Source organism: Apteryx rowi, unplaced genomic scaffold, assembly GCF_003343035.1.
Source record: "Apteryx rowi isolate R43461 unplaced genomic scaffold, aptRow1 scaffold_775, whole genome shotgun sequence".
In the NCBI taxonomy this organism is placed as follows: domain Eukaryota; kingdom Metazoa; phylum Chordata; class Aves; order Apterygiformes; family Apterygidae; genus Apteryx; species Apteryx rowi.
Genome location: NW_020451066.1, coordinates 211,989 through 227,597, shown reverse-complemented (window position 1 = coordinate 227,597; position 15,609 = coordinate 211,989). Strand labels below are relative to the sequence as shown.

Here is a 15,609-nt window from a genome sequence, read left to right as displayed (position 1 = left end):
GGGCTTCTGCAGCTGGGAGGAGGGGGAAGGAGCGTGAAAGCAGCCCCAGGGGGGCACCTTAGCCCTGCTGGGATCACAGGAGCAGAGGAGGAAGGGGCAGCAGAGTGGTGTGGAGCAGTGAAGAGCCCGCAGCCCTGCTGGGGGCGCAGAGGGACCCAGTGATGCGGCGAAGACCACCAGGCTTTCCTGATGAATCTCCACTACAAAAAGTTTAGAACTGGTGGAGCAGAGTAATATGTATTGAAGGGTCTGGAGGTAGCAGTTACGGTATATGAACAACATAATAGCATGTAGATAAACCTGAGTTGGTTTTAAACCAGCTTGCTCATGTTTTGGAATGTGGGTAGCCGAGGTAGCAGGGTGTTACGCCAAAGCAATTAGCCAAGTGGAAATGGATGTTCGCAATGTAGATGGGTACCACATTAACCCTAGCTGGATTGCTTCTGATATGGGAATTACTTGAATAGCTTCTGAAAAAAGTACATGACTAGGGCACTGTACTGTGACATACTGTTATTTCCAGTCCAGCCTCTGATTATTCTCTTTTTGGCCTTGGGCAAGTCACTTAACCCCTCTGTCTGTTTCTTCATCTGTAAAGTATATTATGGATATTTATCAGTCTCACCAGGACTGATTGTTTAATATTTATAAAGTGCCTGAAGGATTAGAAGCTTAATATAAGTAGCTAATACATATCACTTCAGATTGATTTTATTTACTTGGATTTTTTTTCCTACCTCCTACTGAATGAGATCCCATTTTGTAGCCTCTTAGTGCCATTCCTAATCAGCTGGACAGGTCACAATTGGGTAACATGAGGTTCATTTTCTCCTTTCATTCTTAGTTCCTATAAATCCTTTATCCTCCCTCCCTTTTTCTTCCCCCTTTTTTTAATTTAGAGATGAAGAGATGCCATATGTTGCTAGATCGTGACATAAATATATTTAAGTGCTGCCATCATTGGAAAGGCTGATAAACTAACATTATAAACCCTCTTGTTTGGGGGTTTATAACTCTGGCAGTATAATGTGCTTCAGGCTGAAACTTGACATTCATTTTTCCCCCTTGATTTGCTTTAAATCCTTCACTCTTCTTAAGTTAAACTGGAGATTAGATACATTAGTTATAGTTATACTAGTTATATAAATTATAATGCAGCAGTAGGCATTTAAAATAGGATGTAAATCAGAAGTAGAGAATTTTCTACTTGTTAAACTATGAGCCTGGGAGTAGAAATCTGGGCTGCTTTTCTTGAGTGTGTCCCTGGCTTGGCACGTGATTACTAGATTACTTAACCTTTCTCTGCCTCGCTCTTCTGTCTGTTTACTGGGATGATGATGTTTCCTGATTCACTGGACTATTGGGAAGCTTAATTAATTAGAAATCATAAATGCACTGAGATTCTCAGGTGAAAGGTGCTGAAGTGTGAAGTATTTTTAAGGAGACTAATGAAAATCATTGCGCCTGCTTTTCTGTTTCTGTAGTCGTTGTCCCAGATTAATGCATATCAACTCTTTGAGCTGTAAGATATGTGGCAACCAGTAAGGAATTTGATTTGCAGCACCACTAGATCACTTAACAGCTTGCTTTTCTCAAGCTTTCAAACATTCACTGTATCTCGCAGCCTGGTAGCCTCAGCCTTTGCATGAGGAATTTGTCTTCTCTGAATTCCACAGTTTTTAATGAATTCACTTTGCTCAAGACAGGGCAGGAGTCTGTAAGTGAGCCCTTGTGCTGCCGAGTTTCCAGTTATAGCTGTTCCACTTTGTGCTGATGCAGGAGTGCTCAGCCTAGTAGGTGGAAGAAAACAGGAGGGGAAGAACTTGGATTATTCCTGTCTTTTTAGCAGGGAATTGTCATGGCTGGTGATTCTGGTTGCTCTCAGGCAGCTTTTTGTTGTAGCCAAGACTCCATATGGAAAACAAGGTTCCGGCTGTTGGGCAGTAAGTTTTGGGACACTGAAAGATGTTCCTCACGTGGTTTAGGTTGAGAGGCCTGGTCTGTGTCTTGAAGGGTGCTTTCTGAGTTTCTCTTGAGGGTTTCTGTTGTCAGCTGTTAGTTCAGCATGTCAGCATGTACACAGGCTTCCTAGGGCTGACCCAGACTAGTGTCTTCGCTTACAGAACTCTTCTTTGCCTGGACTGTCGTGCTGTGCTCAGGAGAGGTTGTTGGTAGTGGCTAAATTTGAAATGATCTTTCTCCTTATAATTTCAGGTTGAAGTCTTGGCCTCGGAGGATGCTACATTTGGACACAAGGTGTGTAGTTTGATGCAGTTTTGTTATCGAGGTCCCATAATTTTAAATTATTGGATGTGGTGTCACAGCAGAAGGTAATTTTCAGCCTGAGAACTGAGGCTCCTGTGACGTATATCCACCAATTCAGAGATTTTAATCCCTTACGTGTGGTATTCTGGGAATGGCACATAGGCTGTTTTAGTTGTGTTATGTAGTATAAATTATTTAAGCAAATTTTAGTTAGGGAAGCCCAGGTGGAAGACTGGAAGTTCAGCTTTCTAGTGACTTTTAAGATTGGAGTTGGCTGAGTGTTGGATTTGTTCTTGTTCCACAGATTTGCAGCTCAAAAATCCTAGTCATTATCTGCTTTGCAATCTGTTGAGTAAGCCACTTTGTTTATGATCCTTTCTCACAGTGCATCTCAAGTAGAAAGTAATACACTAAACAACTGCATCACCCGGTGTTCAACTGTAGATCAATGCATGGCATAACAGTATACCTGTTCGAGAGATCACTTTAGGCCTACTCTGCAAAATGAATGGGGTGTATGCTAATTACTGCTTGACTTTCTTTGGCCTATGAACCTTGTGATGTTGACCATGGTTCTTAATTGAGCACTAATAGCAGATGATTTTAGGCAAGGCAGATTGTGTGTAGGCTAGATCTAGTTAGCTGAGAAAAGAGAGTGGATAGGGGAGGGGAAGAAAGAGATTGCAGGAACAGAAGGCTAAATCATGACAATGAAGAATTTCCTCCTGCTGAAAGCCCACATGCAGTGATACCACTGCAGGTGAGAAAGTAGCAGTGTTATTACTACCAAGGTGAAAAAAAAAATCAAGAAAAGATTAAATAACTTCTCCAAGTTTATATAGAATGCCATAAACAAAATTAACCCACCAAAAAAAAAATCTTTAAAGGACCTAAATATTCATGATGCCAGAACTTAAAGTTGTTGCCCTTATTGTATGTTTTATGTTGTGATATCTGATAGTGATTGAAATAAATTATTAAAAAATAAACAGAGCTACTCCAGTATTATTTGAAGTATTCAACATATGGGTATTTTCCATTTTTTATTTAATACCCAGCATGCCTACAGAATATTCACTAAATATTTGATAAACCTGGAGGGTCAGCTCTTGTGAACTCATCTCCATAATCCTTCAGATTAGCTGGGTAAACAGAAATATTACTGAAGATTATTGTAGCCAATAGCTCTCACAACTAAAACACTGTGAAGAAGACTTCTTACTGTTTTTTATGGCTAAACTTGCAAGTTATTTTTTGGTCTTAGTGTCATCTTGATGGACATCATTTGAAACACCTTTCTACCACCAAAAGATTTAAGAATTTTCTTTTGCTAAGAGTGAGATTTTGCAAAACCGAATATGTATTATTGCGAGCTCTAACACCATCTTCCAGAGACCCAAGCAACTTTTCTGTAAGATTCAACATTAGAACCGACAGGTTCTTTTTACTCACTTAAAAAGTAGTCTTACATTATAATAGAATATCTATATTTAGGAATGCCGTGTACTTTTTATCTGTCAAGAAAAAAGGACAAGAAGGTGGTTTCATCCCAAATTTGTTAATCCCAGAATTTATCTTAGCTGTCTGTTTTAGGTTTTCTATGAAAACATTTTATTTCCCTCTCCCCCTTAAAAAATGCTTCCTCTATTGCCTGTCTCAATGACAAATAAATGGTAGTCTGTCAGTGTTATACTGACAAATCAGTTGGTATGCCCATGGAGAATACATATAAACACAATTTTTGAAAATAAAACTGATTTTCATTTCATAACTAGAATAAAAATCTTTCTTAAAATAGGAAAATTAGTCTGAATGGCAAATACCAGATTATAGAGATGAGAAGGGTATAAGCTTAGAGTTTGCACAATGTAATRCTAGCCTTGGTGCCAATTTTCAGCCTGAATTTCTTTCTAGGTCTAAGGCATATTCTTGGGGGGCTATTTTTACAATATTGGGTGTAGCATGTGCCTTGGCTTGTAACGTGGTGTAGTCCCCTTTGTGCACATAAGCTGACCTAAGTTGCTGCAGAGAGTAGCTGTTCTTTTGACTGTATCCATTCTACCTGTCCTTGGACATTTATCACCTAGTCTTACAGTTGTTGACAGGTTGTGTTTCCTGTAGCTACTGCAATACTGTTTTTAAAAAAGAGCATTTCTAAAATGCTGAGAGAGCTTATAGCGTTATCCTTTTGTTTTAAATACTCCATGTTTTCAGTCTCGTGGTAAATACCCATCCTGGCAGCGAGTGGGTCTGTTTCCCTGGAAGGCAAGCTGGGCGAGACAGCAGGACATTGTTCTGTTGCACCATAGCTGTCGCCCACAAAGGGAAGATCTGGACATTTTGTCTGTCCCTTGAATATTTGGGTCTTTGATGACAGGCACAGGTAGAATCGGCTACAGAATCCTTTGGATGTGAGATCTGCATATGGATTTGAACAAAACAATTTTTAAGTTAGAAAGAAAATAAAACCCAAAGCTACTGTTTCACACTGTCCAAAAACAAAAAAACAAAAAAAAAGGGGAAGGGTAAATGGAGGTTACAAAACTTCCAGATCTTATCTTTAATCCTTAAGCTTAGAACAGATACAAATTGCACACCCTTAGTAACAGTTCTTCAAAGTGTTCCTTCCACACCACTTTTTTAATAAGAAAACAGATTTTCCCCCAAACAAAGGTAGAACACAAGGCATTTGTTGGAGTAAAAATGCCATTTTTGGTATGAACGTTATTGTTTTTTCTTTATTCTGTGCATATGTGAGACCAGTACTCTTTAATGATTCATTAAAGTGTAAGCAGTTTTTCAGTCAAATTTAAATAAAAGTTGTTGTTTGATAAGTATAAAGATGAATACATTTTGACAGTGTTATATCCAAGCCTTCCTTTTGATTGAGTGGTAGGAAACAAAAACATTCAGCTTTCTGTGCCACTAATTTTATAGAAAGGGGAAGCTATTAGTGTGCTGTAACAGCATTTTTGAAGATCGTACAAGTGGTATTCAGTTTATATGTGCGTGTGTGTCATGTTGGTTTCTTTAAAAAAAAAAAAAAAAAAAAAACAGGCTTTGACCGATCTTACAGTTTCAGCATTTGGAATGGTTGTGACGTGTGCATGGTTATGTACAGAGAGATGTAAGGAAAACGATAGCCTGACAAATCATAAACAGCTGATAGGTGATCTGGGACAGACTTAACAGTTCTGCATGGTTCATTCAGATTCTGCTGAGTATAAACTTATGTATATAAATAAGTTTCTTTCAAACCATAGTTGCCAAGAAACTAACACAAAATGAGAATGAATAGATGCAGTGGTATCTGCCTGAGTCTGCAGTCAACGCAAAACAATGTATTTGAGAGTTGGAAACTCCTTCAGTCCCATTAATCTTATTAAAGCCTAATGATGACATGTAAAATACTAACAGTACCAATTTAATTTGTGTTGATTTTAGCTGGAATAGGAAGATATATTTTAGCAGATGGGACCAGTGCTCCCAGATGGTAGAGGAAATAAGAAGGGATACAAATATGTGAAAAAGAAAGAGGGGGGGAAAAAAGAACGGTAAGATGCACAAAGCAAAAATAAAAGGTAAAAGGTTTAACCATTTTGAATGGTACTTATTTTAACACCAAGGCAGTGAACAAATAAAAATAACTGTGTCTGAGTTTTTAAAATCCTCCTAAGGGATTTAGATGCTCAATTTCCATTAGAACACTTTAATCCCGTAGGTAGAATTGAAAATCTTAGTCTGAAAGGTTGGTTATTATATAAAGATTTAACCCATATTTTATTGTTGTTTGAGCCTCATATTGGCATCAGTTGGAATTACAGTGCACAATGCAGTAGTGTATACCCCAGACAGGTTAAAAATGATATTTGGCCCTACCTAGAGAATGAGATACTTTTTTAATATTTGTGCTCGGTTTACTATCCTTTTCTTTCCCTCCCTGTCCCTAAGGCTTTTGCTGTCAGCAGCTACCTGACCCAAATAATCTAGGGTAGAGGAGGTTTCATTCAGTTAAGAAGGGTGAGATCACCTTGTCCACATGTCTCAACCTGTATGTGGACGTGTAAAGCGCCATAAGCCCTGTTTGTGGAGGCAGCCGCAGAGCCTGCCTACCCCAGCTAATGCTGAGGAGCAGTGATCCTAGCTTAGGGCAGCATTAATATAAATAAGTTTGTTAATGGCAGTCCAGCAGCTACATGTCAGAAGGCTCACAACTTTGTGCAACAGGAAAAGAGACACTTATGTTCCCACAGTGGGGGAGCTCCACCAAGAGCTGGCCTCTCTTATTTGGTAGTGAGCTTTAATCCTGCCATTGTGTGTAGTTTTAAGCTGCGTTGTGATGTAATTGGCTTAATCATTACTATTATGTTGCTTTGCACAAGTTAAGATTGTAATTTGACATATGGAAATAAATGGCAACTGGATTAGTGTTTTGCAGGTGTCATTTAAGGAAAGGGGGCAGGGGCGAAAGCCTTTCATATTTTGCAAGGGGAACACATGCTAATGTACAGAGGCAGAATTACCCTCAGAGCCGCATCTCACGCTGTCCTGCAGCGGGAGCAAGCTCCCCCCATTCGTTTCTGGGACTGAACTGCTGGGGTCAAGGAAACAATCATATTTCTGATGGAGGCGTTCACTAAAGGAGCAATTGTACATTTCTGTCGGAAAAGACAAATACAGGAGAAAGCGTTTCTCTTTGATCCAGAAATCAGCATAATGGAGACACAGTTCTATTAAAGCAGTGTAATAAAGGTGACATTTCTGATCTGGTTGTGCCAGCGCAGCGGAGCTTTAGGCAGTGTTCGTGGGACGAGCTATATTTTTGTGTTGTGACACAGCATAAAGTGATGACCTCGTCTCCATAATTTAGTAACTCTGGAAGTTGTTGAGAGATTCTGTTCCTAGCCCCTTTTAAATGGCAATGTTGGTATGCATTTTTTTAATGTTCTTTCCCTGACATAGGATATCCGGTTTTAAAAATCAAGCGTGCTGAGAACTAAAATCTTTTTCTCTTCCCAAACAGGCTACTTTTACTCCAGTTTATTAAAATTCTTTCCCCTTCTGCCAGCTTGCAAATGCTGCTTTATTGCGATACTCAGCACATCACTCTGCATCTTCTGTAGCCCACTTATTTTCACAGTCCCAGATACAAGTTCAAATCCCAAGGGGAAATTCAGCTGCACAGTGTAGCTACGTGTCCACTTCCTGATCTGAAGCATAGCACACCAAAGAGAATATTTTTGGTGGCTGTCTGTGAATTGTGACTGTGCAATCTAGAAGGAAACTGCTGTTCTGGCAATATCCATAATAGGGAAGCCTTGAGCTACGAGATGGAGTAGGGATGCCATTTGAGAAAATTGAGAAAACATGTTCTTAAGAGATTTTTTGTTTGCTAAAATTTTTTGAAATTTGTGTTGGATTGATTGGCACAAAATACTACTTATTTCTTGGAAAGAAGGAGAAAAGCCATTGAGGGAGAAGAAAAAGTAGGCATTAAAAATTGTTTCCTTTTAATGCATGCCTTGTTTAAGATAGCTTTCTTTTGTTGAAGTCTCTAAGCAGCCTCTGCTTCTGCCATCTGCTGGTTGCTAATAAAAGTTGCATCTTCAAAGACAAACTAATTGTTTTAAAGGCAATTAATCCTTTTTAGAAGAGGATGTTTTCAAGTGTCTGAATTATCTCTGTCTTGATATGTTGACGCTTGGAGTGTCTATGTGTGCGTTTAGTATATAGGAAAATATAGAGAAATGAGTCCTCATTTACATCTGTCTGTGCACTGTTGTTTTATGTATAAATCTGGGGGTTGCAAATAAATTTTTGGATTTGTTTCAGCTTAGAAAGAATAGATATTCATATTAGCCTCCAGTAACTTCTTTTCTCTACTTAGAATAGAATTAGGATTACACTTTTTTCCGGGTTTTTGTTTGTTTGTTTTCTGTGTGGAGTTGTTTTATCAGAGGTGTTCAGAGATGATTAAAAAGATTTTGCAACCTTCTTTTTTTGAGTCATTTTAGAGCTGTGTTTTAGGATTGCTGAAGTCTTCTGAGTGCCATCCGTGCTGTTTTTGAAGAGTGAAGAATGGCATTAGAGCAGGCTATAAGGGTTGGTTTTTTGTTTTTTGTTTTTTTGATATTCTCTGCAGGGGGTAGAGACCCCTGACAGATGTGCCAATGTGTTTCAAAATAGTTGCAACTAAGTAAGTAGTAGTAACTTCAGCACATTTCTGCCTGGACCTATACGTATTACTCCGATGTTGTTCAGAACAATCCAAGAACACGCAAAACAAAGCAATTGTGATCATGTTTTAGAACTTTTACCTAAGTAACCAGTAGTTTTTTGGTAAGTTTAGTTGCAATAAATACCTCTGGGGTTTTTTTTTTTAGTTAGTTTTATAGAAACTGAGAAGCACACCAACAGACTCAAAGCCGTAAATTCTCTCCATCCATCGTACAACCCTAACTGTGATCCACCTTACCCTGGGTGCTGAGGACTGCAGAGGATCCTATCTAGCTATCTGGCGTACAGAAGATGAAATCAGAACGGGAGTGTGGTACCCCCTCAAAATCTGTTCCAAACAGCACCTGCCTGCTGTAGCACCCCAGTCCCCACAGATCCTTCCCTCTTTCGTTACATGATTGAAGAGTTCAAGCTCTGTTGGAGGATGGAGAAGAAGGAGAGCTTCTTCAAGGTCCAAGGGACTCATCATGCAGTGGAGATGGATCTGGACCATTCTGAGGCAAACTCACATGAAAAGGAAAAGATAAAATGATACACAGAACAGAAAAAAAAGTCCTATGTTAGCTGAAAACCCGAAAATGCAAGAATATCARTATATGCAGGATGAATGACATAGTAACAGTTGGTTCTTTCCTCTTTATGCTCTGTAGCCCAAAGCCAGTGAGTGATGCTGTTAATTTGCACGCGCTCCTGTACTGCAGTCACAGGAAAGACAAAGTAAGGCTAGGCTTTAGGAAGGGTCTGTCTTCTGCTGCAATGTCCCTGTGAGTGAGCGTGCAGCAGGTCAGAGTATGCCATCCTCCTTGGATAGTCTAATGGCTCCTCCCTGGGTAGATTTCTTGCCAGTGACCAAAAATAGCAATAAATACATGTTTAATGCTCCTTTTCAGTGTGAAGCATCTTGTGATGCTTGCAGAATAAATACTGGTGCCCTTGGGATTAGACTTAGGCAGTCTGCATGTATAGGTGGTAACGTATTTATTTTTAAAAAGCGCTGCACACTGTGTGGAAAGTTAGTGTCGGCAAAGCTGGTGAACATCATGCCTGTCTCAGCATCTTTGGAAACTGCTGTTGTGTGATTTCCCCAGTGCCTCGAAACTAGTTGGCATTAGCACTAAAAAATCTTAAACTGCTAGCTTTCTTCCTGCACCCCTACTTTATGAACATACATAAGCATGATGAACAACCTTCATCTCCGATACTGCCTAGTTTGTGTATATTATCAAGATGTGGATGGGACCACATTTTGATTTTTGACACAAGTCTGCAGCTGCCGCTAACTTCCTGAGAAAATCAGGGGTCAGAAATTGGTGTACAGTTTTCAGGAACAGATGTGTGTTATGCACGACAGTTGTTTAGTTTCTGCTAAAGTGACATCTGTAAGAAAGAAGGCTTGGGAAATATTTTTGCTTTTCTAATTGGTCTGTATCCTTCTTCCTTCAGTACTTCTCCTGTGTTTCTGTGCTGTTTTAAGTTGCCACTGTCGAAATTAACTGCTGTAACCTTTAACCACCCAGCATTTATGGCAGCAGCAGCAGCTCCAGCAGCTTGTGCTTCCCCGTGCTGCTTTGTCAGTGTGCTTCCATCTGAGCTTGGAGAGACAGTCTAGGATATGCAAAGGGCATTTAGCCCTTAAGCTCTGTAGAAATGCCACAAAAGTACAAAGTTTGATACTGTTTTTTGTGATGGGAACACRCATCAACTTGAGGATCAGACTGAACCTGCCATTTCACATCAGCCACTACAATGCAGTGATATAAGTTACCACAAAATAGTGGTAATTCTCTTAGTCTTTCTGCTGTTATTCCATACATTTTTAATTGGTGGGAGCTCTTCGGTCTTAGGGCCTCATGTTTCCAACCCAGTTGCCATTGTCAGGTCAGTGTTTGTTAATAGTTGTTTCTAGCTGTGCTCCAGTCTGTTAAAATGTGACCAAGGCCATGTTTCTGTGATCCTGTCAGTCATTTACAGTTCTGTGTGGCCCGTTTGATTTACACTGCTGTTTTGAACTTTCAGGGAATATCAGATTTACAGAGAACTCTTTTGACAATTAGAACACCTTTGCTTGTAAATACCTGCAACTTTTAAGTAAATGTTTAGGCAGGTGGTCTCTTTGTTTGGGGGTGGGAAGAGGGCAGAACAGAGTCTTTGCAAATAGTTCCCTGTCCTTTCTTGATTAGGAGAGCAGGTTAGACCAGATTTCTTTTTCTTCTGTAAATTCTTCCCATTGCATAACTGGTGCAACCAGAACTGCGCCCTACAGCGATGAACCCCACCTTGTTACAGGAAGCAGGTTCCCATTAGTGTTGTGACTTAAAAACAACAACAACAAAGAAACCACAACTTTTTTTTTTCTTTTACTACTGTTCATTTGTTTGCTTTTTGTGTATAGTATTTTTTTTCTTTTCTTTTAACAGCACCAAACGGATGTACTCGTGGGTATAGAAAGTTCAGTTTTGTGCCATGTGGCTGCTTACCCCGATTGCATAGTCAGCTTGTTAGAGCTGATGCTAGGTTTGAAGAATACAGAAAATGCAAAGAGAAATGTGAGAAAGTTGTTGGGTAGACAGATGTGATTTAGGATTTCATCTCCCTTTTTTCCTGAGACAAGGTCAGGTGTATCATGCTTCAGAACTGTGCTTAGCTTGTAAAAGTACCGTTGACATGTCATCGTGGATTTCAAAGAGGAAGAAACAATGGCAATAATGCAAAATCTTGAGGTTTTTTTTACCAAAAGTACATTCCTGTTACAAAAACAACATTTTGTAACTCTGAAGCTTCAATTATTCCATTATTTATTTTTTTAAGAGATTCTTCTTGTGAGGCAATGTTTTCTAGTGAATTGGGATTTTGATGGATAAATTTATTGGATTAGAATGACAGTGGGAATATTGTTGTTTTTCAAGGTCATTTCTTTGATTTGCTTGGTGAACAGTTAATTACACTGGATTTTAATAGTATATTTTGCTTTATCTCTTGTATAGGAAGACCAAGATTACAGCATGGTTTTGACATGATTTCCATATTGTTGCAATGTTTAAAATTGTCTGAGAGTATATGTTTTGTAAGCAATGGTGATACATTTCTATTGTAATAATATTTGTATGTCTTTTGTGATTTTACCACAGAATCCTTGATACTACCTGAAATAGAAAGCAGACAGATTTACAGTCTCTTTAGTAAAACTTGCCTTAACATTTGAGTCTGAAGCAAAATAAGCATTGCTTGTACAGTTCAATTTCACGAGACTCTCTCTTCTCACTCCACCTGATGGGTTTTTTTCCCTCCTTTATTGAGATCTGTCTGAATCTTCCCCAGCTGCCTGTGAAAATTCCTCATGGTATTATGCCTCGGTGTCAGAGCAGATGTACTGATTACCTTGTAAATTTAATCTATAATCTAGAGTGGCTTTACAGCTTTAATCCTTGTGCAAGGGCTGTGCAGGAATACATATATCTTAGAAAGAGTTGTGAGAAGGACAGAGCTAGAATCCACACAATTTGAAAATTAGTAAATGCGTTTGAGACCTGTTGTTTAGGAAAGAAAACAAAGTGAATCATGTGGAACTGGCTTTTGTAGCATCTAAATATCACTGTAATGTGTACTGTATGACTGCATGCAAAAGCTTTACAGTAATATAGGTATGGGTGTTCATGCACTTTTTAACTTTTAGTTTTGAAGCTGTGGCGTGTGCAGAATGCTTCCAAAGTCAAAGTTGTTAAGCTGCCCAAAGAGTATTGAGGAAGGAATTATGTTAGCTAAAGCTTTTTTATTTTTTCAATAAACTCTTTTTATCAATAGTGTTGTGGAGGAGGATCTCGAAGAAGAAATTGGGGATGCTGGGCCTAGAAATGGCATGAAGATAGAATGGTGAAAAAGGAAATTAAGTAGGACTGGAGTCAGTGTCTTTGGTGGAGCAAATGTTGAAGACGGTCATGATACTCTTAAGATCCTGCATGTTGCCTGGCTTAGTTACACCAAGGTTTGAAAGTGAGAAGTAAAAGTTTAAACTTGATACAGAGAGCAAGGGAAAACTAATGGAGCACATTAAAAATGCAAGCTGACCTAGATATGCTGTTGAATGGTGCCATGTGGTGTGCAGTTTTCTATGGCAGGCTACAGTGTCTTGTTGACCAGCATAAAGCTTAAAAAGCTGAAAATATTGCACTGGTTACAAATCCAAAGAGAAGGTGTAAGAATAGTGCCATTCCATTGTATTTTATAGGTGACGTTAAGAAAAATGACTCTATTAAAGATTTTCACTGTGAAAACAGCTATTGACTTCTGTTAAACGTGTACAACATGTTTTAAAAAGAACATACTAAAATTACTTCTGGAGAATGACTAATGTGCATGCCCTATAGCCACCTGTGTGTCTACTTTTTGTTCTGTTCTGTCTAAACTACATGTATACAGAATCCTGGAAGATGTAAAAAAAAAAAAAAAAAAAGTATTAAGAGATAGTTGATTGGAGCTAGAATTAAAATTCTTTCTTTCTGGAGTATAATGATAGTCAGTATGGGAAAGGGTAGCAGAATCAGGCCATTAATTTAACTGTACTTTTAACTTCAAATTAACTTTGGAGAATTATTTTAAGAGATGTCAAAGTATCACAAAATGTTAATATGATATTATTTTTCAGATAATGAATATTAAAATAGCTCTTAGCTGCTGTTTGAAATTTGGTGGAAAGCCATTCATTTCGGTATTGAGACAGTTTCAACTTGATATGATTATCTTAGCCTATTTATAAATACGAAAAAAAGCTTACAGAGAAAATGTTGACCTTCCCCCTACCCCTGTCCCCCCTTGCACCTCCCTGAGCCTCCACTGAAACTATATGAATGCATTACTATAGTTGGGGTGCTGTATATTTTGATAGGAGTAGAAGGCTGGTTTTGGTTTAAATGGATTTTTTTTTCCTAGGGCTGTAAGTTATAAAGTGTTTTCAGTTGGTACAATAATAATAAAAAAAGGCTTGCGTGTACCTGTGATGCATTTGATTCCTCCCTGCAGTGACTCATTGTGGATCTCTTACAGCTAAGTGCTTGTTCCTTGGGATCAGAGGAAAATGCTACACACCTTCTGCTTCGTGCCTATTAAATTCAAGTTTCTACTGTAGGCAGCATTACATAGCTATCTTGGAGAATTAAAAGGGGAAAAAAATCAAGAACAGCAACTGAAGTGAAAATATAAAAAGCTGCTTTGTTCCCCTTCAACCCTACTGTTGATCTTTAATGTATTTCTGTTTTATTGCTTTCCTCTTCCAAATACACAAATTTTTCCTTCCTTCCTATTCAGAGCACCCATCTTTGATACTGTCTTGAAATTAGTGAATGTAATGGCAATTGCTGTTTTCTCTCCAACAGAACCTAAATGATGGATACCAACTTTTTAAATCTTACTAAGTATAATGTATAGTTCATTTATCTGGAGTTAGTATTTTGAGATGAAGAAGGGATTGTTTTCTCCATTTTGTTACCTTTTTTTTCTCCCTTACTTTTTTCATTCCCTTAGGGAAAGGCCTAGAGAACAAAGTGTCCATGTTCTTGAAATAGAAATAGAATGTTTCATTCATAATTTAGTGATCTATTTCTGTTTGGCAAAGTTAAGCACATGCTTAACTTTAGGTCTGTGATTAAATCTCACTGACTTCAGTAGGACTTAAAAGAGACAGTTTTGCAAAGCATTTATTCCCATCTCACCATCACACCATTCCTTCTGTCTCGTTGCTCTTTTTTTTTTTTTTTCCTCCTCTGCCACGCTGCAAGTTGACTATGCTTAGTGTCAGCAGTTTATGTTCTGCATGTTTAATGAAGGCCCTGGCTCAGCTCAGCGTAGCCCTTCCCCTTACGCTAACAGAATTTTGATAAATGAGATTTTCTCATGTGGAAAGCTGAGAATGGGCTTTGATGGGAAAAGGCAGGGCATGAAATCAGCAGGTGTCAGGGTGTGCAAATTATGGCCATTTTAAAACAAAAACAAAATGAAGATCTTGTTACAACTAACTGTCTTCAAAACATGTATCTTCCTATGAAACACGAAAATGCATTTAACAATATCCTAGCAAAAGAAAAGTAAATTTGATAACTAAGAATTAAAATTGACATGTTTCTTCCTTTCTGTTTGCTCCTTATTTCCCACCACCACCACCACCTACCACCTTCATAGTCAAAATATGCTGTATGAGCAATTGGTTTACAATAATCATTATTGGATTTAGCACATGGAAATATATTTCAATTGTATTTTATATCCTGTGTTGTTTGAAACTATGAGACGTTCTCTATTTCATGCCCACTCAAATTATTGATTGCCATGGAATAACAGAGGGAACTACTTAAACAGATGGAAAGAAACTGCCAGTAGATATTGCTAGAAACCTTTTCAGCTATGGTAGATGTGTACAGTCCTCCTTCCTTTCTCAGTTCCATTTTCATTTTTCTGATACTGCATGCTACCCCCTCCCCTTGTTCTTTCAGTCATTCTCCATGCAGATTTAGCTTGTTCAGTGACTGATCTCCTATTCAGAATATATTGCTGTGTAATTTGGAAAAATCTTATAGCATGCTTGCATGTGCCAGTGAGGTATTGGATCGTTCAAATAACACAGAACTCTTCACTGGAGATTATAATCTGACACAAATGATTGAAGGCCAGAAATGGATCCTGCAGCCCTAAAACTGGAGCTATTTTATTACCTTATGTAATGTTTCATAAAAGTTTCTGCAGCTGTAGTGGATTAGGAATGAATTGTTTTTATTGGAGAGATGAAAAGAAAGGACAGTTGGTATGGTTATAATAATTAATAAATAACACAATTACTGTGCTGGCTCTTCAGCATGTTCAGAGATGAATTTAAATCAATTTCTGCTTGCTTCTAAGAAAATACTCAAAGATATATTTATACACACACATGTGCRTGCATGCACACACACACACACCCCTCTATACAAATATATATGCTATATAGACATATATATATATACAAGCAATTATTTATGTATAGTTGTATTTCTTATATAGCTATACTTAATTATTTAGTTTCTTTCCTTTTTTGGCTAGACTTTTGAATGGCTTGAAAGCAGGAATAGTTGTGGATCTAGT

General features: G+C 38.3%; 1 protein-coding gene across 15 annotated transcripts in view; it reads left to right on the top strand.

Moving 5' to 3' along the window:
- The window catches only part of ARID1B (AT-rich interaction domain 1B), a 257,557-nt gene that overhangs the window by 102,652 nt on the left and 139,296 nt on the right, over positions 1–15,609 (top strand). For 11 of the 15 annotated variants that reach the window (XM_026088576.1, XM_026088575.1, XM_026088581.1 and 8 more), the window contains one exon: positions 2,215–2,256. The exons of the other annotated variants lie outside the window; for them this stretch is intronic. In XM_026088576.1, coding sequence (XP_025944361.1) covers positions 2,215–2,256 — 42 coding nt within the window. The remainder of the gene's footprint in view (positions 1–2,214; positions 2,257–15,609) is intronic. 15 annotated transcript variants of the gene reach the window in all.